This window comes from Lonchura striata, chromosome 4 (genome assembly GCF_050655825.1).
Source record: "Lonchura striata isolate lonStrDom1 chromosome 4, ASM5065582v1, whole genome shotgun sequence".
NCBI lineage: Eukaryota > Metazoa > Chordata > Aves > Passeriformes > Estrildidae > Lonchura > Lonchura striata.
In genome coordinates this window covers 56592580-56616903 of record NC_140706.1, presented here as the reverse complement: position 1 = coordinate 56616903, position 24324 = coordinate 56592580, and the positions used below count along the sequence as shown (strand labels likewise).

The 24324-nt window shown below is 40.9% G+C and overlaps 1 protein-coding gene across 4 annotated transcripts in view; it reads right to left on the bottom strand.

Moving 5' to 3' along the window:
• The window catches only part of LOC116183603 (dynein axonemal heavy chain 5-like), a 57374-nt gene extending 33727 nt beyond the window's left edge, over window positions 1-23647 (bottom strand). The window contains exon 1 of one of the 4 annotated variants that reach the window (XM_085579164.1): window positions 1249-23647. In XM_085579164.1, the coding sequence (XP_085435290.1) occupies window positions 1249-1326 (78 nt within the window). In that variant the 5' untranslated portion in view covers window positions 1327-23647. The remainder of the gene's footprint in view (window positions 1-1248) is intronic. The other 3 variants (XM_085579162.1, XM_085579161.1, XM_085579163.1) reach the window with 3 other exon arrangements.
• Window positions 23648-24324: the final 677 nt, after the last annotated feature.

Here is a 24324-nt window from a genome sequence, read left to right as displayed (position 1 = left end):
CTAATTTCAATAGACATCTTCTCCTGAAGCAAGAAAAGGAAGAGATTCCTAAATCTATCTTTCATATACCTAAACCCATAAACATCTCACCATTAGTGTTAAGAAATAATTTGAGATTAAATTTAAATTTTCAAAATATTTCCTAGCTGCTAAAAAAGTATATATATTTAAACAGCAGGTACTAAAAGAGCACAACTCAGAGATGCAAGGGGTTCATTTTTTGAAACAACAGGTTTAGAAACCAGCTATTGACTATTGCCAGCTTCTCCATTACAGACTGTAGCTACAGATGCAGATACCCTGAATAGAGTTAGCAAGAATGTTGTTTAGTATGCAAGGCATATGCACACAAGACAAAACTTGTTCTGAACACTCTTTATCCAGCAAATGACACATTTTGTTGTCAGAATACTGCACAATGCTGAATTCAAACATGCTGAAATCAAAGTTCAATAGTGAAAGAGTCAAAAAGTAACAATGTTTTATTGTTAATTTACTCTTATTCAAAATTTATTTAACCAGCGTGGAATTCCTTTGTCTCTCCTTTAACTTGCTAAGATCTTTTATGTTACATAAGCCTTGCTCATGAATTTCCCATCAAATGTAAACTGCACACCATTTCAAATATTTTCAAGCACCCTGAGTTTTTAATTTTCAAGTTTCAATGTTTTTATTTCCTCTTTCCAAAAAAATACAAACCCTAAAGAATTAGGGCAGTTCCCTTATCTAACTCTTAAACCTCAAAAATTAGAGCTCTGCACATGTCATCACATTGCATTAACTGAGGAACAGTTTGCTTAGATAACCAGCTTTTAAAATGAGTCTCTTAATGACTTCTATAGTCTATTGTGGTTTCTCAATGCTAAATATTGCCTTCAAAATTCTATTCCCATCTTAGAAGTATGGGGAGAGTGAAGTTACATTTCTATTTTCCTTCATGGCAGTGTCAACCCATGTTTTGTTGCCACATCTAATATAAAACTCTTTAGTGTACTAATATAGCATTTGTGAAATTATACCATTACCAGACCATTGCAACAATCTGGGCAAGATACAAGCAGCACTAGCATAATGCATAAACACCTCCCAGTGCAAATTTGCCTTTCAAAACAAATTGTGCAACTAACATCATCCACTTATGCCTATTTTAAAACACTTTTTTTCTGTGCCCTCCCCTCTCAGTACACATCGTTATTCAAATTCTATATTTATTAGTCTAAACATGATTCAAAATTCAGTTTTCCTTACCTTTATCACTCTGCCAATGCTTTGTTTCCAAAGTTGCTTTCTTCCGGCTCGAAACATTGTACTATTCAATATAAGCATCAAGCACTGTTTTTCAGGAACAAGCCCTAATCCATGGGGAAAGCTTCTACATTCATCATTTTGTACTCCCCCCAACCTTTTGTTTGCACTTGTTTCTTTCCTTTCAGTAGCAATGCCAAAATAACTCTGGACAATATAGTAATGACATTAAAAAACCAGCACCTATTAACCTTATCTCTGTGTTTAAAAGTCAGTTCTAGTGTGCATACAAATTGCTAGAAAATTAAGTTGCACTACCAGAGAAACAAGAGGCCTCTAGCCACCAGAATTTACTGCCTATAGATTAGGCCTTGAAAGCTACTGCTACCAACCACAGTGTTGTTAAGGTGATACTGTTTACATAAAAAAACAGTTGGATACAATTCATCATACTCAAGGGCACCATAAGTATTTGCAAAAGTCAATTTTACAACTGCTTCCCTGATTTGTGTTTAGCCTTCTGAAGCAATCCTTGTGTCAACAGGCATCTTTGTTTCCTTGTCATAGGTGACTGTTTAAATATACAGCAACAGTCAAGCAACTTTTAAATATGTTTACCTACAGGTAAATTACTGAGTTTTCTATTCATGCTTTTATACAAGTATGTTAAATTATACTTATTTTTCAGTTGTACAATGGTTGCTTAATACAGAAATTTTTCTTCAGCAAGAAATGTTAGGGTTCTTTCCTCCTAAAAGAGCTTTAATTTTTTTTCCACTTCAGTGACTGAACATAATCCAATGTCCTCTTGAAAAGGCCAAGAAAAACAATCTAATTATCCAGTATTAGTAACAATAAAACAGACATTTTACAGCTATTTCTGGCTTAAAATGTCTCTAAATATTTCTGCTTCCACTCATATCAATATGAGCAATGTCTAAAAGCACTTGTCAACCTTAGCATTGACAAAAAGCACAAGTAAAAACCATTTTCCCTGCATTATCTAAATTTTCCCCACCTACTGTAGTCAAATCCAGTTGTGCATACATGTTTCAAAGAGAAAGACTGAAAAATTACATTTAGGGTAAAAAGTAAACATCCACAGATTTCTCTGAACCCTTTACAGTGTTACCGTTTAAAATTAAACATGCTATTAAATATTACATATAAAGTTAATTCCTATGGATATATTCAAACCACTGAGGAATTAATTATTTACATTCTGTTGGAAAGATTCCAGAGGAGAGTCACTAAGCTGATCATAGGACTGGAGAAGCTCTCTTGTGAAGACAGGCTGAGAAGGCCAGAGCTGTTCTGCCTGGACAAGAGCAGACACTGGGGAGACCTTCCATCACCTACCATTTCCTAACAGGGGCCTGAAAGAAGGCTGGAGGGACTTTTCACAGCAGCATATTAGTGACAGGACAAGAGTGAATGGCCTTAAGCTGCAGGACAGCAGGCCCTTCACTGAGGGTAGTAAGGAACTGGCACCAGGTTGCCCAGGGTAGCTGTGGATGCTCCAGTCCTGGATGTGTTCAAGGCTGGCTGGATGGGGCTCTGAACAATCTGGTCCAGTGGAAGGTGTCCCTGCCCATGGCAGAGATGTTGGGACCAGCTGATCTTTGAGATTCCTTCCAACCAAAACCATTCTGTAGTTCTATACTTATTTGCATGATGTATACAATTTCTAAAGTAAAAGCTCAGCTCAATAGGCTTAACTTTGCCTTGCAGCAATAAAAGTTCTTTTTAAAAAAATGAGGAGAAAAAACCCTTACTTTTATCTCTTGAAAAACCAGCTAAAAATCATGCATCTTTCTCCTAAAATGCTATTAATTCATAGCAAATAACTTATAGAATCACAAAACTATGAGAATTTTTAAAAATTTCCAAAAGTTACCTAGACCAGTCCTTTGCTCAGAGCAGGTCCCATTAGAGTGGATTGTTCAGAGATGTTTGCAGACTTAATATCTCTAAGGGTGGAAATTGTGCAACCTCTAGAGATACATAACTGAGCCGATCATAACTTGACCATCCAGCATAAAGACTGCTCCCATCTAGCTGAAATCTGCCACGTTCCAGTTTGCGTATGTTGGCTCTCATTACCACAAACCTTAATGAAGCATTAATCAAGAGTTTAGCTCTGTTGTCTCTCTACCCTCTCATTAGACAATTATAGACTGCAATAAGATCTCCCCTGAGCCTTTTCTTCCTGTGGCTAAACAAGCAGAGTTCTCTCAGTGCCCACCACTGCTGCTTCCCATTTGTCTATACAGCCTACCATCTCACCACAGAGGGCAATCAGGCTGCTCATGAAGAATGTGACACTGGTAAATCTATGATGGCTGCTCTTAATCAGCTTCTTGGTGCTTTGTGTGCCATGAAATGCTTCCAGAACAGTTTGCTTCACAACCTTACCAGGAGCAGCTGACTGTTGTGCCATTCCCAGGATCCTCCTTTTTCTCTGCTTCGTAGACAACAGGACACAGTCTGAAGCTGCACTAGTGGAGGTTTAGGTTGGACATTAGGAAGAATTTCTTCACAGAAAGGGTGACTAGACATTAGAATGGGCTGCCCAGGGAGCTGATGGAGTCACTGTCCCTGGAGGTGTTTAAGAAAGACTGGGTGTGTTACTTAGTGCCATGATCTAGTTGGCACGGTGGTGTTCAGACATAGGTTGGATTTGATGACCTCAAAGGTCTTTTCCAATCCAATTGATTCTGTGACAGGTATAACATTTGTCTTTTTCTAGTTATCAGGATCCTCCCCAGATCATTGTGGCCTTTTGAAGAGAGATGGGCCTCAAAATGACACTGGTTTCCTCTCTCAGGACCGTCAGGTATATCTTATCTGCCCCCATGGACTTCTATACAACCAATTGGCTTAAGTGCTCCCTAACACTACCTTTGGCTACCACAGATAATCCCTCATTTTTGTTCACTATGCGATGAGGTTTGAAGGTCTAAAAGAGCCAGAAGGCAAAGCCAGCTCATGAAAACTGATTTAAAAAGTCACTGAAAACTTCAGCCTTCCCATGTTCTTTGCTCCTTAGTCTCCTGTTCCCCTGAGCAATGGGCCTACATTTTCTTCTGCTGCCAGTGTATTTAAAAACTACATTGTATTTTCCCTTTGCCCTCCTCACAAGTTTGAACACCAGCTGAGCTTCTCAACCCTATCTCTGTGAACTCAGACATTGTGCCTATATCCTTCCTGGGTGTCCCTGATCCTACTTCGTCTCAAGCTTCTAAGGAACTTTGCATGTTTGTATTCATATCCTCTGTGTTCATCCATGCTGGCCTCCTACAAGGTCTCCTCTTCATTCTGCACATTGAATGGCCTCTCTGTGTGTTCCAATGATGTTATGCTTGCAGGTCACAAAGATTTCTTCAGTCCTGTTTCCTACTAGGGAAGTCCTTCATGGGTTCCTGTGGGAAGAGTAAGCTCCTCTTGCACGGTTGGGGGTGTAGGGAGGCAGAGATCTCTGAAGCTTGCTCTTGGGGGAAGAGATTTATTGGAGAATTCAGGGATGCCCAAGCCTCGTGCTCTCAGGCGTAGCACGTGGCTGGGCTTAGGAGGATGGGGGAGGGGAAGATAGAAACGGAGGGTTTAGGAGAGGGGAAGCCCCAGGGAGGGAGGAAGTCCAAGAGAGGGAGGAAGTCCAAGAGAGGGAGGAAGTCCAAGAGAGGGAGGAAGTCCAAGAGGCCGCATGGCCGCTCAGAGCCCCCTTATTAGGGGCTCCCAGGTGGGCTGGGACAAGGCATGGGCCAATGGGGTTACAGACTCTGTTTTAGGGGCAGGTACAGAGGTGCGGGATGAACCACAATCTTTTGCGGGGTGGGATGGAATAGTCCATTTCACTCCAGGATTCATCCAAGGGTAGAAGTGACATCCGGCTAGCTAAAATAACAATCATATCTATCTATCCTCTGCAACAGGTTCCCACCAAGAAGATTCCCTTAAGAAGTCAAAAATCTGATGTTCTAAAGTCCAAGGTTCTTTCAGGGTTTTAAGCTCCACAATCTCATGATCCCTGAATGTTGGAACTCAAAATGTCTCTCAGACATTTTTAGAGGTTCCAGGACTTGGTCAGAAGCATTTTAGACCCTGGAAGACAGCTGGAAAACAGCTGTCATTTTGAGTTTGAGCCATGGAATGAGTTACCAAATTTGAAGGTGGAACAAGCAGTCACAAAGGGTTAGATAGTATAGTAAAAGTAGTTACAAAACAGATGGGAATTTTTTTTAGTATTGTACAGGGGGGTTTTAGCACCTGTACAGGGGGGTTTTTACTTTGTACATGGGGGTCAGAAATTCTAAGATGGAGGAAAGTGGGCTGATCCTGTTCTTCCTCCTTCTTCTTCCTTACCTCCATGTTCTTGGTGATGTTGGCACTCACAGATTGGTTTAGAGTAGAAAAGCACCTTGCAATATAGGTAGTAGGTATTGGGGGAAAACTGTAAACATGTAATACATAATATATAATATAAAAGATAGCAGCAGCCCTGGGCAGGGAGAGAGAAGAAGAAGACAGCAGACAGAGAGGATGTCAAGGTGTGTGTGTGCCTCTGCCGGGGCCACTGACCAAGCAGCCGTAGCCCGAGAAGACAATCTTTTAGGTAACTTGCAATAAACTGCCTTGAGACCAAACAACAGGAGACTGCAGAGTTTTTCTTTGGAAGCACGGGTTGGAGGAGAGACTTTATCACCACACGAGACCCCAGACCAAGCCCGGAGTTCTCACACCTGAAGATAAATCTTCTCTCAACTTCCCCATCTTCAACTAGTTTCCTTGTTTGTAAATGGCAAGCCTAACAGAGTATCTGTCAGCTCATTTATCATTTCCAAAAACAAATAGCCTTTGAACTTTAGAAATCTCAGCCATTTAAGTAACTTGGAATGTGACATTTTTAGAATTAAAATGACTGTCAATCGTGACTAGGATTAATATAACCCATGAAAGAAGCCCATATATGTGTTAATACCAAATAATCACAAACCATTACCCTACACAGAAACTCTCCTTGCAGCTGTAATATATCGTCAGAACCTTTGGGGCAGCCTGCATTTACAGTACTAGATTATACACTGATATTGGTTAGAGTTATTCAGAGATCATTGAAGTTTATGGAATTTAACTTCCTGTGATCTTCCATCTCATTAAGTTATATAAAAGAAAATGGAAAATAATTAAGTGGTTGAGACAGTGCTTAACTGCCGTCATCAGGTCACTGCTGTCCTCGGGTCAAAAGCCAGACTTCCAGCAGAGCCACTTAAACTGCTATAAAAATACTGCCTTAGGAATTTGCTTTACATCCACTAGAGCATTAGATTGGATAGCATATAATGGCTATGTAAACGGGTCAAATAATCCAGGTCAATTTTTTTCAGATTTTTGACCAGAACAGTTCTTGCTGAGGCAGAGCTTAACAAAGACTCTTTGTTCTATCCCAGTACCAGATTTGACCTATAGAAACAATTTTATAATTTGGGAAAAAAAAGAGTTTTCTCACAGATTTTAACCAACTTTAGATAAAAACCTCCTCTTTTACCTTTATTTTGCTGGTGATATACCATCAGATCTGTAATTTGAAGAACACATTTCCTCTCCAGATGCTTCAGGTGTGCAAGATCCATGGTGAAGTTGGATTAATTTTAATAATTTAATGTATACATTAATGTGGATCTTGTATTATAACTGAAAATTCTAAGAATAATTTTAGTCTGTCATATGTCTCTGGCTAACCTTGGCTCTGCTCTGCACCCACCAAAGTATTAAGTCAGATCTGGGGTAAATTAAATTACTGCTGTGCAGATGAGTAAAAAACTATGAAGCACACAATCAACTGTGTCAGAGAAACATTTTTCAAACTAAAATAATGAGTTCTACTATTTTAGGAATTATGAAAGTTCATTTCTCAATGCCAAAAGACTTTGTTCATGTTTCAGTATCAAAATTAGTAAATGGGGTAACATCAGACTGGAGATCAGTCACTAGTGGGGTTCTGCAGGGCTCCATCCCCACAGCATGATGGGAAGAGTGGCAGACACTGCTCTCTTCTCTGTGGTGACAAGTGACAGGACCCAAGGGAATTGCCTGAAGCTCAGTAAGAGGAAGATTAGGTTGGATATCAGGAAAAGGCTTTTCACCCAGAGGGTGACTAAACACTGCAACAAACCCCCCAGGGCAGTGGTCCCAGCACCAGCCTGACAGAGTTCTAGAAGCATTTGGACAAGGTTCTCAGGCACATGGTATGACTCCTGAGTAGGGCCAGGAGTTGTATTCGATTATCTTGATGGGGCCCTTCCAACTCAGTATATTCTAAGATTCTATGGTGTTTAGTGTTACATGGCACAGTTTTGGCAACGAGGGCTTTTACTGGGCAATAGTAGGAGTAGGAGATAGTAGTTAGCTACCATCTAGTGGTTAAAAGCTGAAAGTGTACATGACTTTCATGTTTTTTTTTCACAAAATAATCAATATAAAATTTGCAATTGAAATGTTCTTTACAGACATGATCACTGACAAATCACAGATGAAAATCTACACTGAATCTAACTGGAGGAACTTAAAGCAAAGGATATTCTACTCTGCTGCATTCTCTTGATACAGCTACAATGCTAATAACCACAGCTAAAGGTAGGCATTATTTTGAGCTGCTTACAAAGTCAAATAGCACTGAGGCTTTAATACCTTGAAGGCAAGGATTTTTAACTGCTCTGCTGAGAAAAAATAAAACTTTAATTTATTTAGTCATTTCCTGCACTAGTAGGCACATAGATCACTTGTCATTCCAAAAAAATGCTTTTTGTCTTAAAATATCTAACAAGTGTACAATTTGTCAGCCACCTAATATCTTCATCTCAAAGATATTTTAAAAAAGGAAAAAAGAGAGAAAAAGAAAAGATGTCATAGCTTAAAATTACACTTCTTACTTGCTTGATGAAGTAATAGATATGACTAAGACATTAACCGTGTTACATTGCTATTCAACAAGGATTTTATGTGAAAAATAGTACTGCTTAAAGAACAAGCCTACCATGTAGGAAGTCCTAGTCTAATTCCCTCTTCTACTTTAGGCAAAACATTTATTCTCACAGGCTATGCTTTCCTATTTGATCCACCACTAACAAAATAAAATGTAAAGATAAAACACATCATTATATAATTGACAGATAAATAATTAGCCTTCTGTTTACCAGGAAAAACAGGATGTGTGGACAGAAAATTGCCATTCAGGTAACCATGGAAGATATATATTTTCCATTTTAAGGAACTACAAAACCTCATACCTTCTCTTTCCTGTTTCAAATTATGTGGACATTGTACCCATCATCTTAGCCAGCACAAGGATCAAAGGCAAAAAATACCCTACCTCATGATCTTCATATATCCCTAGCCAAATCAATCAGATCTTCAATATCCCTAGAAATGCAGACTAAAGAGAATGATAAATTCTCAGCATGCAAGTGAACACCCGGAAAGAAACAAGGTCCACCCAGATTCACTGGAAGATGAGAACACTCCTGAAATAAAAGGAATGGTTTTGGAAGAAACAATTTGGATAAACTTCGTGGCTTTTACTCTTAAATATTAGAGAGGAAGTTTTAAACCTAGACTGAAGAAATATTATCAGGCCCTAAAGGCCATTTATTCTCAAAATACATATTCACTTGTGTGGAGTGAGCTAATGACATGATAAAGCAGAGGGTTCCACCTGTCACACTGCAAGCCATAGCAAAAGGCTGAACAGTAAAATGTTGTCTTTTTGAACAAGGTGGGAGAAAACAGAAAACTAAAACAAGGACATAACTGCTTTTACCTAAGCAGGAAAAGTCCCAGGAACAAAGCTGGGGGATCAAACTAAAAAATGGCTGTAACAATAGCACTAGAAACTACTGGCATTAAGGAGGGTATCCACTGGTACCTTGTGCCATACATCAAGGTATTTACTACATAGGAAATGTGGAAATGTGCACTTTTAAACATTGGTTTAAAAGATTTCAGTGTTCAAACAAGTTAGCGAGGCAACCAGAACCCAACAGTATAAAGTTTCAGTCACAAACAAGATAGACACAGCATATGATATTACTGTCTGCCTAATTAGCCTGGAAATATTGATTGTGACATGCTGACAGTGACAAGGGGGGCGCCCCTGGCAGGGAACAGAATCAGCAAGTAACTTCAGCTGTATTCATATACACCTAGGAAATACCATTTCAGATTGCAATCCTGATACTAATTTTTTAGACATTGATAATAGAAAGTTCATAATTCAAAAACACATAAGGCCTCAGTGCCTAAAAAGGCACAATATCAGGTTCAAAATATTAGCGTTCAAACAAAATACAAAATTTAACAATTTCACAGCTGTAGAGGCCCAGAGAACCTGACTGGTGACAAGATGCATTGTGGTGATGCATCCCCACACTCCACCCAGGTCTTATACCAACCTGAGTGGTGTCCATTTATATGTTAACACATCGTGAGAAAGAACTTCTCCTTTGCTGGAGAAGGAAGGCCAGACTTGAAATAGAGCAGCACTTTTCCCCGAGAAGGAACCACAACACAGTACAGCACAAGTGCAGCAATGAGTGGGCATGAACTATAACATGGGAATGAGACACCAGTGACCCCCAAAGCCCTCCAATGCCTTTCCAGAATGGCCTGCACATATAACTAACTGACATAGAAAGAGAGAAACCTGTCCATAAAAAAGGTACTTTCCCAAGCCTGGGCAGTGCCCCCCCAGGACCCTGCATGTCTCACTGGTGGACTGACACAGCTAGATCAATTCTTATTGTTGGATCCATGCTGGAACCAGAAGTGATGATCATTTTCTCTCTTTTTCTCTGTTGTTTTCTTTCTTTAATTCTTCTCTCCCTCTTTAATTTCTCTTGCTTTTCCTCTTTCTTTTCCTTTACTTTCTCATTTTCTTCTTTAATTAATCTCTCCCTCTTAAAATTTTTCTGCCCTTTCTGCCACACTCTTTTATCCAAACCCCTGTTGGGTGTTAATGTAATAGGTCAGAGACTTGCACACCAATTTCCATCCAAGTGTGTAGTTTACTAATAAAATTTTCTAATTGTCTGCAGACTCACATTTTTTTGTTCCTCTTGACCAAAGAGCATTTACAAATCTTAGGGGCTTCCTTCCTCTTAAGGGTGGGTCATCACAACAGCACTAACAAAAGCTTTAAAAAAGCCAATGCATCTTCAAACTGGGGAACCACTAAAAGTAAGAAGATATAGAAATAACCGCCAAAATAATTAAATCATGGCAGACAACATGCAAACTATTTAATAACACCATACTGAAAAAAGAGTGCAATTGCACAGCTTCTACCACGGAAAAATTTGAGAAAAAGCATTAGCCAGTCAGCATAGCTAAAAAGTAGAGCAAAAGCCAGCAGGTATCCTCCAAAAAGCTGGAACAACAAAGACATGGAAAAAATACAGATAAATTATAACCTGACAACTTAGACAAAGATGTAATTAGGCAAGATGAAGCAGACTGAATAATATCTGTTAAGAAATACAAAGTGGTGATAATGAGATCCCTGCCATGGTGCACCACAATAATAGGAAATTTCCCACAATGTCTTAAAAAAACCATGGCATTGCAAGACTTGGGAGTGCTGCTGGATAAAAGGCTGGACATGACCCAGCAATGTGCTCTTGCAGCCCAGAAAGCCAAATGTGTCCCAGGCTGCATCCAAAGCAGTGTGGGCAACAGGGGAGGGAGGGAATTCTGTCCCCGTTCCCTGGTGAGATCCCACCTGCACTGCTGCAATCAGCCCAGGAGAGACATGGACCTGTTGGAGTGAGTTCAGAGAAGGGCCAACAAGATTATTAAATAGAGGGATGGAGCACCTGCCCTATGGTGAACGACTGAGAAAATTGTGTTTGGTCAGCCCAGAAGAGAAAAAATGCTTTGGGGTGACTTAACTGTGGCCTTCCAGAGACCTGAAAGGAGTTCACAAGAAAGACAAAGAGGGGCTTTGACTTCTGTCATGTAGTGACAGAACAAGGGGGAAAAGAGTCAAACTGAAAGAGGTTAGATTTATATTAGACATTAGGAAGAAAATATTTACTGTGAGGAAGGTGAGACAACAGAACAGATTGCCCAGAGAAGCTGTGGGTGCCCCATCCCTGGAGGTGTTCAAGGTCAGGCTGGATGGGGCTTTGTGCAACCTAGTCTACTGGATGGTGTCCCTGCCCATGGCAAGGGGGTTGGAACTAGATGTTGTTAAAGATCCCTTCCAATCCAAACCATTCTATGATTCTATAAGAAATCAATAGACGAGTACTAAATTTGTATATATTTTTGCTGCAGAATTCAGTATTTTCTTCACAGAAACCTCCCATTAATGAGGCAATATACTGGGGCCAGATTATGAGTTTATAAGCTAAAAAAGAAAAAAAAAAACTTGTCATTTTTTTCTAAATGAATGAAAATTAATGCCTCAGATGGCTAGAAGCCCAAAAATTGCAAAGGAGCTCAGACAAAAGAGTAAAACTTCTTAATGTGACATGTACTCTGCATCAATATCAGAGGACTGGGCACTGGCTAATAAAATAAATGCACACCTTTAGGGCTAGCTGAATGAGAAACACCTGACGAGGAAGCCTTGGCAGGTAAAGTAACAGGCATTATATTAAAGCATATAATTAAGAGGCAGCTCAAATGATTTAATTTCCAAAGGAAAACCCAAAAAGAGTTTTGTGAAAGAGAGACTCACTCATCATGAACTGCTGAGGTTCAGTAAAGAGGTTAATAACCATTAGTAAAAAGAAGATTGAGCTAAATTATACAAATTTGCAAATAAAGTTTCAGAAAGATCAGTTGTCAAGTGCTTTTAGGAAAAGCATGAGGGAAATTACCTTCAAGGATAGAGACTTGATTAAATGTTGGAATGGAGAGGATAGGAAAAAAAATCAATAGTTAGATCTTACAGCAAGAGTGTTAAAGTGGAGCGCTCCAGGCATCTGCGCAGTCAAGTGAAAAAAGGAAAAGCAACAAGAGTGACATCTGCAGACAAAAGTATGTTATTCAAGGTAATAAGGAGGAGCACAAAGAATTACAGAATCTTCCAAGACTGAGCAACTATGATGTTTTAGAATGGCAAATGAAAATTCAGTGTAAGCAAATGGAAAAATAACAAATCTAAACCAAAATTCATATCACAATTATGGTCTCTGAACCAATCATTTACCACCATGAAGCCTATTTCTACCTTTGTGAGCAACTGGCTAACATACAGAAATTAGTAATCATCCTAATTTAAGGGGTCATAATCATAACTAGTTAAAATTTTCCTTTTGCATTAAGTGTGAGATAAATGCACAGTCTAAAAAATACAAAAGATTACTGGAGACAAGTTTTTAACAACATTTCCATATTAGGCATATTAGATTATGAAATAGAAATTTGTGCAAAATGCGACTTCTTCTATCACTATAAAGGTCAAAAAATTTATTTGTACTTTTTCTAAATCAGCATGGGAGGCGGGGCAAACTCATTATTTATATCATTTATCACTTCTAAGGTAGCAATACTTTTACAGATATTAACTACTTTCTACAAGCTGTTTTGTTATCCTTTTAAGTGAAGGTAGTGATGTTTGTAGTTGTTTGTATTTTCTGTTCTACTGCCCTTTATTTACTTGAGTTGGAAGGGGATTCAGCAGCACAAGCCTTAAAGACACATGCCTGATTTTTTTTTCTGCTATGCATATCATGTAAGTAAATCAATAACTAAAAGCTTGGTTGTACCTGTGATGTTTCTGGGTAGCTTAGCACTATAAACAAAATGTTCATTTGGATAATTTGCTTTTAATGGAATAGCCAAATATAAAATTTGCCAATTAAAAGCTCACATTTTAATCTGGCTATCAATGGGTGTCAGACAAGGCCTTTGATTCAGGCCCTGCAAGTTGATCCATGTCCCAGAACTATCATAACCTTAGTTGCCAGCACCAAACAGATATGGAACCTTTTCTTGCCCTTTTAGTAATATTAATATTTGAGAGGATCTATTGCTGTGCTGAATTTAGGCTTTTTCACCACACTCGTTTAAAGTTTTCTAAAGTTGTTCAGACACAACTGAACTAAACTGCTCTACAGCTTTTTAAATCTCCATTGACAGGTGCACTGAGCTCACAGAGTAACTCCTTTGACCTACAGGTAACGAGAAAAGCACTTCTTAAGCTCCAGAGACAGAAGCCAACCCACAGTTGAGACATGATGTATTAGTACTAAGTGATAGAATTATTTAGGGTGAGAAAAACTTTAAGATACAGTCCGGTCATAAAAGTTTGACCGTATAGCAAATAAGAGGTAAATAACTTGTGCACTACATATCTATGCCTTTACAGATTTTAATAAAAAAGTACAATTTCCACTGTACTGTATCACCCGGGTATACACAATATATTCATTAAAACAGTTCAGTAGCTTGTTGGTTTTTTCCAATCACTTGGAAGTTATTTAAACCTCCAGCTGTCTTTTGGACCATTCCTACCAGTCTTAGTTTGAGGTCTGCCTACTGGACCATCTTTGAAAAGAGTGCGATGCATTAGATAAAAATAGAAGTTGCATGCCACTTCTTCCACAATAACTCAGGAAGAGATATTTGTCCAGATGTGTTACTAGCTCATCCAAGAAGTCTTCAGTTTGAAAGCATTGAAAGTAAAATACCTTCTTTGTTTTCTCTCTCTCCTTTAATTTACTAATACATGTACAACTAAAAGAAATTAAATTCTTCCACACATGCTTTCAAAATGTAGAAAGTGATGGGGGAAGTGTTTTTATTTTGTAAGGTTATGACATTTTAAATTAATATTTACTTCCAAGTAGTCATTAAGAATGCCTTACTCATTTTTCAGTCTATTGGGCTTATTTACAACCAAACAAGATTTCATTTAATGCAAATTTTACCTGCTCATTTCCTTAAAATTTAAGTGTAATAAAACTTTAATTAAACAGAGCTGCAGCAACTAAGTATATTTAATTCATGCTACCCAATTCTTTGACTAATAAAAAAAAAAAAAACAACCAAAAAAAAAACCACTTGGCTATTTTTAATAGTAGCAGCAATGGCATGAAGAACATAATGCTTACCCACCAGCCAATGCAGTATTGTTGGCTTTCATACTGGTTCTTTTTCTCTGGAGAAATAAAAAGGTAATAAACAAAGCCATAGATTCCATTTCTTTTCCACACTAATTCTTTCATTCTTTCTGAAACCAGTCATCCTCTAACAAGGCACTTCTCTATGCTCCAAGAATAAGTGACTTTTTTTATTTATTGATGAACCTAAGATTTAGATTACTACCTTTACTGGACCTCTGGAGGCTCTCCCCTAACAAACCATTATCTTGAGACTTCTCTTTCACTTAATACTTCCAGTGCCTTTTTCCCCAACCATGATCCCATGACTGCAATATAGCAAGCTGGGGCAGGGGGAAGGTAATATCCAAACCCCTTTATTCACATTTTTCTTAAGATTTAAAATGACTTGTAATTGAATACTGTTTTAACAGTGCTCCTGAGAAAACAAAGTAAGGTTCCAAAAGCTTTTCCCCAAAGCTACTGCATTGTCTGCATGTGGCTAAATCAACAATCTTGAAAACTTTGTTTCTCAGCTTTTAGCAGGAATTCCCACTTCACTATAGTTAAATAATTGTCCAGAGGCCTGTTCATATTGTCTGGGAGGGATATAAAATAACCCCACCACAGGTAAAGGCTAAGCTCACTGTTTTGTTGAGACTGTTACAATCCCTTAATGTATTTTAGTAGATTTGAACTTCAGCTTTTAAAGTCCAACAAACCTGAAAACTTCTTATGGCATGGTACTTTCAGGTGCTTTCACCTCAATAACACCAAAGGTTTATAGTTCTGTAGTCTTGCACCCAAGCTGTTTTCCAGAGCCTCTGTGGGTAGGATTTTTTGTCTCCTTTGCTGTTCCGGTGCTAATACTCTTGTGTTGTTATTCCCTGTGGCCTGCATCTGCAAACCCCTAAAGTGCTGTTGCCATGCATATAAGAAGTCATTCACTCTGGCAAAAAGATCACCCTTCCACACTTCCTCTTTTCTTTGCTTTTTGTCTTTGATAGATTACATTAGGAAAAAACAAACATAACAGAGTGGAAAATGGTCATAGAGATGCTTGATGACTATTACTGGATAACATGGGTGGAAAGAGATTTAAAAACTAGTAAGCAATGTTTACATTTGATTGGCATACTCCAATAAAGTCATAATAGGGAGTTTGAACAAGTCCCAAGGAAAAGAGAGTGCCTAGTGTCATTCCTAATCTTTATCCCTGCCACATGCTGCACTGGAGGCATAGACAGGCCAGTCTAAGAGAGTGCTCAGCAGGCACCCATTTCCTGGCCAGACTGGTGGAGAGCACTGTCACTCTCTCCCCCACCATTCTGCTGGTTTTTACATTTCCCTCAAAAAATAAATCTTTCATCTTTACAGCCAATGAATGCCATCAGCTAAAAAAATCCTGCTAATAAATCCTTGTATGTTGCCGTGTGAGACCGGCTCGGGGCAAGCGGCTTCTCCCCTTCGGCTCTGCGAGGCTTGGTTCTAGCGCGGGAACAGACAAAATGATGACACGGGGCTCGGGTGAAAACACGTGTTTATTGTAGAAGTGTGTTCCCGAGACTGGGGGCTGGTTATATCCCATGCCGGGGGTGGGGGGGAACCTGAGCTACAGCCAATGGGACGAGAGGCAGGGAACAGGGGCAGGGAAACCCCGGAGACCCCGGGGACCGCAATGGGAAAGGCGGGGGGGACAGGGACAGACCACGTGCTGAGGGGGAAGGACAAGGGAACTCAGGGTCAGGACAAGGGACCGCGGGGAGAGGAGGGATGTGGGGGGAAGAAGAGAAAATTATAAATCTCGCAGCTCAATCTTTTGAATTTACATAAAGGAAAGGGAGTTCTGAGGTAAAAACAAATTAGCAATGTTACAAAGAGATATCAGAAAGTGATACACCAATCATAGTTACAATGAATAGGGCAAAAATCTTTTCCACATTACAATTTAAGATAAAGGGTACAAAATTATCACAAACACATTCTGTATCGAGGATGAAAGTAGGATTCATGATGCGATGCTTGTGGTTTTCATATTCTAGCAGAGCAGAAGCAGGCAGCGAACAGCAATGTGGTTTCTCCAATTTGATTATTTGATTGCGAAGTTGGCATAGCATTGTGGGCAGCAATTAGAGAGGATGATGTTTCCTTCTATAAGGTATAACTCAATCCAAGAAGTTATTTCCAAATTATCACAAGCAATGGGGAAAACTTGTATCAAAATAATAAGAGAACTTTGGGCAAGGTACATTTAGGAGATGGGATAGAGGGTGAACCTGGGCACCACTGTTTCAGGGGAAAAAAACCACTGGAGCCCAGGTCCGGGTTTCCAGCTCCACTCCCTTCAAAGGGGGCCCCCCCACAGCAAAGGGGAAAGCTCTCTTACAAAGGGAGGTCCTCTAATGGAGGGGCCCCTTCGGCAATCCCTCCCATCAGAGAGGGAGCCAGAAGAAGGACTGAGGGATTAATCCAACCTCACCTCCCCCCTAATAGGGGTTGGCTTCCCTGCAGGAGGGTGCAGGGCCATTGGAGGAGGGGTGGGGCTGGCGGGAAAACGTGGGCAGAAGAGAAGGATCAAGGTGGGAAAATGGGATCCCTGTAGCATGGTCAGCACCATCTTGGGAGGGGGTGCTGGGTGCACTGCATCTCACCCGGGGAGGCACGGCCAATGCCACCCCTAAGGGAGGATAACAGTGTCCGGCAGGGCGCTTGGGGCAGCTCAGCCACTGCCATCCCCAAGGGAGAAGGTTTGGGGAAGTCCATGGGGAAAAGGGAAGGGGAAACTTCACAGAAGCTGAAGGGGAAAACTACAGGAGAGGAGCCCAACGCAGCTGGAAGCCGACAAAATGCATGGATGTGAAGGGCCTCTCTTAGGATGTTAACAATTCTCCTATAGCTGACGTGTCGCCGTTTACAATTCTGTCCCATTGGTGTCCTTTCGACCCCCCCTGCCCCCATAGCCCAGAATAGGGAGGAGAGGGTAGAAAAGGCAGCTTTCCGAGAAAGAGAAGGAGCTTTCCAGTATGAGTTACCCCAAAAAAGACCAAGCGAGGCTGCGTCCTCCTTGGAAAAGAAAAAGCCTCCCGGCCGCCAGGGACATGCAAGGCTACAGCCCCCATCTGGATGCGGACGGTGGTTAAAACTCAGAAAAGAAAAAAAGGTAGCTCAGCCACCCGCCAGGATCCCACCCTGCTCTGACCCAACTTACCCTCCGGGCTCAGGCGGTGAAATCTCTATCTCTCTCCTCGGTGGTGGAAAATTGCACTGAACTGAGGATGTATTCTTTCACAGTTTGGCTCTCCCAGAAGCCTAGGTGTTCCTGTTAACCAGAGCTTGTCCATGAAACTCTGCGTTCGGCCGCTGTCAGCCTCTGGTCTCCATTCAAATGCCATCCCCTGACGGGCCACTTTTTGAGCTCAGTCCATCGAGCCACTGCCAAACTGTCCACTTTTTCCTTGGGTAAGTCTATCCGGCTCCTGGCCCCTGATGTCCAGCTCCCCCCGCAGCGTGGCTGCTCCCGGGCGGGATAGAGAACACATTGGCGAGGATGGAAGAGGGTCCCCAGAGCTTCAGGTTTGTTTTCCGCCCAGCGCATCACTCCTCTTAGCATCTGCAGAGCTCTTATGGCAGCAGAGTTCCTTTCTCTCTCCCCACTCTCACAAATTGATGGAAATAGCCATCTTCTGCTACCATTTGTTGCCATGCGGGACCGGCTCCAGGCAAGCGCCTGTGGGAGCACGGCAGGAGGAGGGGAGAGGCAGTGGCCACTTCTCCCCTTCGGCTCTGCGAGGCTTGGTTCTAGCGCGGGAACAGACAAAATGACGACATGGGGCTCGGGTGAAAACACGTGTTTATTGTAGAAGCGTGTTCCCAAGACCACCGGGGCACCAACCAGGGGCTGGTTATAACTCGTGCCGGGGGCAGGGGGGAGCCTGAGCCACGGACAATGGGAAAAGGGCAGGGAACAGGGGCAGGGAAACCCCAGAGACCCTGGGGACCACGATGGAAAAAGCGGGGGCGGGGGGGCAGGGACAGACTGCATGGTGAGGGGGAAGGACAAGGGAATGCAGGGTCAGGACAAGGGACTGCAGGGGGAGGGGGGATGTGGGGGGAAGAAGAGAAAATGACAAATCCCGCACTTGCAGAAAGATCTTTTCATTTATACATCATTTGTAAACACACAGCATTTCATAGAAAACCAAGAGAAAAATAAATTATTTCATACAAAGGAGTTCTGTGCTTCTTGACCTGATTTATATTAATAAAGAGTTTACCACATACAATAAGCATTCTTCTTGAAAAGGTAAAAAAACTTTGAAAAAAGAAAACTCAGAGCAGGATGAAGGGAAGTTTTAATTCTTTATTAAACTAATGACCATTATAAATAGATTTGAGAAATGTCAATTTACACATTTTACATTTTTGCATCTTAAAACGTGCCAAATGAAGTTCATGAGAGGCAGAATGCATGTTATTTTCTCCATTCTAGACATTTTAAATGCTTTTGGTATATAGAGTTTTAGGAATAAAATGGTAAAGCAGGAGAAACTACTGACTCAGACTTCTGGCACCTGATCACAAACCCAAGTTATGATCTCATAATCCCTTAGCAGTTGGAGCTTGAATACTCCACCCTCCATTATCTGCTAAACAAAACACTTCCATAGTAAAAATCTGATTTTTCATTAAATTTTTTGTGTTCATGGAACACTATGTGTTCTATGCTGTGGAAAAACCTGGTATTTTTTTTTTTTTGTAAACTATTATCTAAAATACAAAGGCTTGAGTCCCATATTTCAGTCAAAAAATCCCAGCTTCTTCTACATTCTGATAATTGAAGTAATTTAAGTTAGTCTAAAATTTGCAATTTAGACCATTCTTCAACCTGCTGTAACAACAATTACATTCATAGGTGCTAGTCACAACAACAATAGAGGAATCACAAACTGAATAGGAAAATATTATTTGGTGCACAGATTGAAAGACAGAGCTCCAAAATCAGCAACATGATGGATTTATTGCTCCAAGAATCTGAAGTTTCTAATATTTTCATACAATATACTAATATTTCTTTTTCTTCTCATGATACATTAGCAGCGTCTTCAGATTTTCTAGGAGTTCTGAATGCTTCAAACATCCTCAGAGAGGGCATCTCCTTTCTGTTTCCTTAGATAAGCAGAAAGACACCTGATTTGTGTACAAATAGAATAGATACTTGAGGACAAAATGTATTCAAAATAGTAGGTGAAGAGGGTTGAGGTTTTTTGTCCTGCAATAGCCTCCAAGAAGTCTTCTGTAACTCAGCCTGCCCTTAATCTTAGACAACATAAGGAATGTCAAGTGCCACTCTCTGCATTTTAGCCTTTTTGTTCACTTTTAATCCAGATCTCCTAATACTCTCTGTGCCGGGTTTGGATGAGGCAAATTTCTCCCTGCCTATTGGTGCGGGGCCATGTTTTGAATTTGTGCAGGAAGCAATGTTGATAATTCAGGGATGTTTCAGTCACTGCTGTGCAGTGCTTAGCCGGCACCAAGGCTTTCTTACCCCACCAACAAAAGACTTGGGGAGCACATCCACAACAACTGACCTAAGGGGCATTCCAGACTACATGGCATCATCCTCAGTATATAAAGCAGGAGGAGAAGGAGAAAGGAGGGACAATCAGAGAAATGTTGTTTGCCTTCCCAAATCACATTACATGTGATGGAGCCTATAGGAAGTGGTGAATGCACTCCTTAACCTGCTTTGCTTGCATGCAGGACTTTATTTTCCTTATTAAATCATTTTTATCTCAACCCACAAGTTTCTTCACTTTTAGTCTAATACTCTTCCCCCATCTCAGTGCAAGGAGAGACGTAGGTGAACTGTTGTATGGGCCTTACTTGCCAGCTGGGTTAAACCATGACACCCTGCAATCTACTGGGTACCACAGGAACACGACAACATGAGAGGCATGCTATTATTTCGAAAAACTGGGAGTTTGGGAATATTAGTATTATGCCCCTTTCTGTTGTGCAGTTAAACTGGACCAGAGCATTAGCTTCATCATTAGCAGTTCCACTGAACAGGGGCAGAAGGTGTTCAGTGTTATCTCTTTCACTGTGGTTCAAGCCCAGATCCCCACTTCAACACTCCCTTCAGGTATTTTAAATATCTACTCAGAAACCAACAAGCAAAACCAGTTATTTTCCAATAACCAAACATTTTCCTTTATGTAACTTTAGCAATAGAGGAAGTATAGATTGCAAAATTCAACATGACATAAACAAATGCCAAAACCTATTCAATTCCACTAAAGTGGCAATAATGCAAAGTTATACAGTTATACTGGGCTTTTTGGGGTATACATGAGCAGCCTACGTCTTCCAACCATGTCAGAGAGGAATTGGCTCCTTGATGCTAAATTAAGCATTTCTGGAAAAAGCAGGACTGCTAGTGCCTGCTTAACACACACTTACAGTAAAAAGCTGCAATTGTTGCTGAGCAACCAGAGCTGTGTTATTGCTGTGTCCCCAGCTTACCATCTCTCCCTGTACATTCAGAAGGGAGGGGGTTTGACACAGCGCCCTGTAGCTTCTGGCGAATAAACCTCTTTCTGCTTCTGTGGCACATAATTGTTATTTGTCATGAGGTATCATTCTTGATGTGTTTGGAGTACGACACATTGTCTGATCTAGGTTAAGTGACAGAGGTCTTCCTTATCTGTAAATCTTCTGATTATTAATTGTAATGATGAAATATTCCTTCATTACCAGTCACAGTTCCTTGGAAATGTTCCTTCTGTCTGTTTAGCAGTTTGAAATATTATCTGGTTACTGAAAACTGAAACCAGTAAGGACCCATGACATTCTTTTAACCAGTCACGGCCTGATTGTGCCTAAAAAAAATCCTTCTTTCCCTTTTAAACATATGATGTCACATTTTATCCAAATATATTTGGCAAATATATTGATTTATTGCTCATTCATCCCTGTATTCCAAACAAAACAGCATCATTTGGCTTCTGTTTTCTTTTGATTAGAAAGGCATGCTAGACAATTCATTAACTCTACACATAGTTCTCATGCTACTGCATCAATTCCTCTCTCCATTGCTGTGTAATCTTTAATTTCTGGTAGTATCCTACTGGTGATGAAAACATAAGAGAGCTTCTTCCATCTTCCAGCAGGTTAGCCATCAGCCTTTGCTATGCTTACTTCAGCCATCTGACACTACAGTAACAGCCTGTTTAATGCAATTTGCCGCATGCTGTGACATTCAGAATCAGTATTCAGTGGTTTCTGCCAGCAGCAAGCAAGTGGATCCTTTTGAATCTGATTAAATACGGCCAATCATTGCTTAAAAAATTGCAAGCCCAGAAGTCAGAAAATTTCTCTTCATTGGGCATTGAAGAAGCAGTTCCATCCTTTCATCCACTTTTTCTTTCCAGTTCCCACAATTTAACCATCTCTCCCTGCAACTTTACGTGCATTCTCAGAAAAATATACATCATGTAGCTTCCAGCTCCTGTTCATTTTGATATATGTTGCTGAGTGCAGGATTTTTCTTAGCAATGACTTGCAGGATTGTAACTGCTGCAGTGTGCGTGTACATGAATACAGCGACCTGTAACAACCTGCCTTTGGCAGAAGCTGAAAGCATGGCCTCTTCTATATATTGTTTCAGTAAAGAGACTCTAATAAAACTGAAGAATTGTTTTCCATCAGGACAATCCCAAAATCATGGCATATAGAATTAGGCTGAAGTTGTATCTTTTATTGGCAAGGAAAGTATTTTATTTCTTTCAGCAAAGTTATTGCCAAACAGTTGTCACAGACTTAAACCTTTTCACATATTTTCACTGACAAATCAAATGTTTTTCCCTGTTTGCACTTCTGGTATTGAGCAATTATTAGTGTCCTAATTTTGTTTCCCTGGAAAACTGCCAATAACCCAGAGATGTTTGTTAGATACTTCCCATTATTATTTTAAAAATCCAATATCTATCCAGTGGGGAGGCAGTGGAAAGGGGATTTGTTTTTCCACAAGGGCTACTGCACCTGGACATCCCAAGACTTAAGTCAGAATTTAAAAGGTTAACAATAATAATGGCCTGTTTATTAAAAACTTCTATTAAGGCAAGTTACACTACACAAAAGTAACACAGCTACTTTTATGTCCTTAGTGGATGAACTGTGAATTGCTCAAGTGTAGAATAAGTGCTCTTATCGCTGTCTTCCTCCATTCCCTGCAAAACATAGGCTGCATTTGGACACTTTTCGTTATTTAAAAGGTACATCATCAAGCCACATTCTATAAAAGGGAAAATAAAGCAAGATGCAGATTACTTACTTATAAAGATTTCATTCCCAAGCTGCACAAAAGAAAGTTTCTAGCACATGAAGGTGTAAAATTATACATGTAATCAACTATACATTAAAAAAAATTCTATATACATCATCTCATAGCCACAAAAGTTAAAGGAAAAAAAGTAGGAGTCAAATACTCAACTGAATAATACCTCTTGTAAACCAAATAATACCTTTTTTCTGAAAGTTTAATGTACTCTAGATTATATTAACATTTGCTGGAAAATTTTAAGCATTTTAAGCATTTGCTGGAAAATTTTAAGCTTTGGTAGGACAGCCTTCCTGGTAAAAAAGTTACTCTTGTAAGAGATAAGCACAACTACTTTTTAAGTATGGAATTGTACAGAAATAGCAGTTCAAATGCATCTGGAACATGTCCTGGTAACTATTGCAAAATTTAAGAATAAGAGGTACTTGTATTGCTTTAGCATTATAGGAATCTATATGGAATCCAACCATCCCTAGCATCTATGAACCACACACCCACTCCAGGAAAAGGCAATCAAGTTAGCTTCCCATCAATAGTCAAAGACCATACTTGAAACTTCTCTGCTTGTAGATACATCAAGGACTCAGCCAAAACAAAGGGAAAACAAACAGTTTACAAGAAACAGTTTTATTAACTGTGTTAATCCTTGAAATAATGTTGATGTATGTTGTCACTCAACAAAGCTAGTAATAAAGTAACTATCAGAGTGGAGCTGAAAGGAACAGACTTCCAGTGTGATGTAGGAAACGGGAATTTGCACGATTCCTCTTTTTACTGGAGGACTAAAGAGCACCCTATGGCGCTGGCACTCGCGAAAGCACACTGCTTTACTGCTTTCGTACGCGAAGTCTTGCCACAAGACGAGTAATTCCCATTGGAGACACTTGCTCTCTTCAAGATGCATCAACGCGTAGTTTGTTTATGAGCAGTAAAAGTTTGAATTTCATCACAGATAAAAACGCCTCCGAGGAGGAGACAAAACTATACCTGGTTATCTGCAGTTCTGAGCGCAGCCCTCAGCAGAACAGGGGGAGAAGCGTTGACCGCCGCTCCTCACGGGGCGCAGCAGCTCCATAGCTCCCTTTCCCACGCAGGCTGCGGGACTTTCCGCACCCCGCGAGCCGCCTGCCGCGGGGCTCCCTCCCTCCCTCGCTCTCCCTGCGCGCTGTTCCTGCAGCTCCGGGCGGCCCCGCCGCGCCCCGCACCTGCAGCGAGTCCGCGCGCCGCTCCACCGGCTCGGGGGGCTGTGCCCGGGGCCCCGGGCGGGCGGCAGCCGGGACCTGCGGCTGCCCCACAGCCGCCTCCATCGCCTGGCGCGGTTGCCTTGGTGAGGGGCTCCCGCCACCGCCCCCCGCCGTCCGGTGGGCGCTTTTTGAACTTCCCCGCCCAGCCCAAGTCAGCCCCACTTCCCATGGAAACGGGCTGCCGGTAGCTGGGAGATCCGCGCACAGCGGGACCGCCGCCAGAGGCTGCAACGACGCAGAATTCCCCGCTCCCAGCGACCGCCCTTCAGCGGGAACCCCCGGCGAAAACACCCTCCGGCTGCCCAGGATGTCACACCTTATTACCGCCCTAAAAGCTAAAAACTTGTATCGGGTCTAGCATTAATACTACAGACACAGCGAGATGATCTCACCT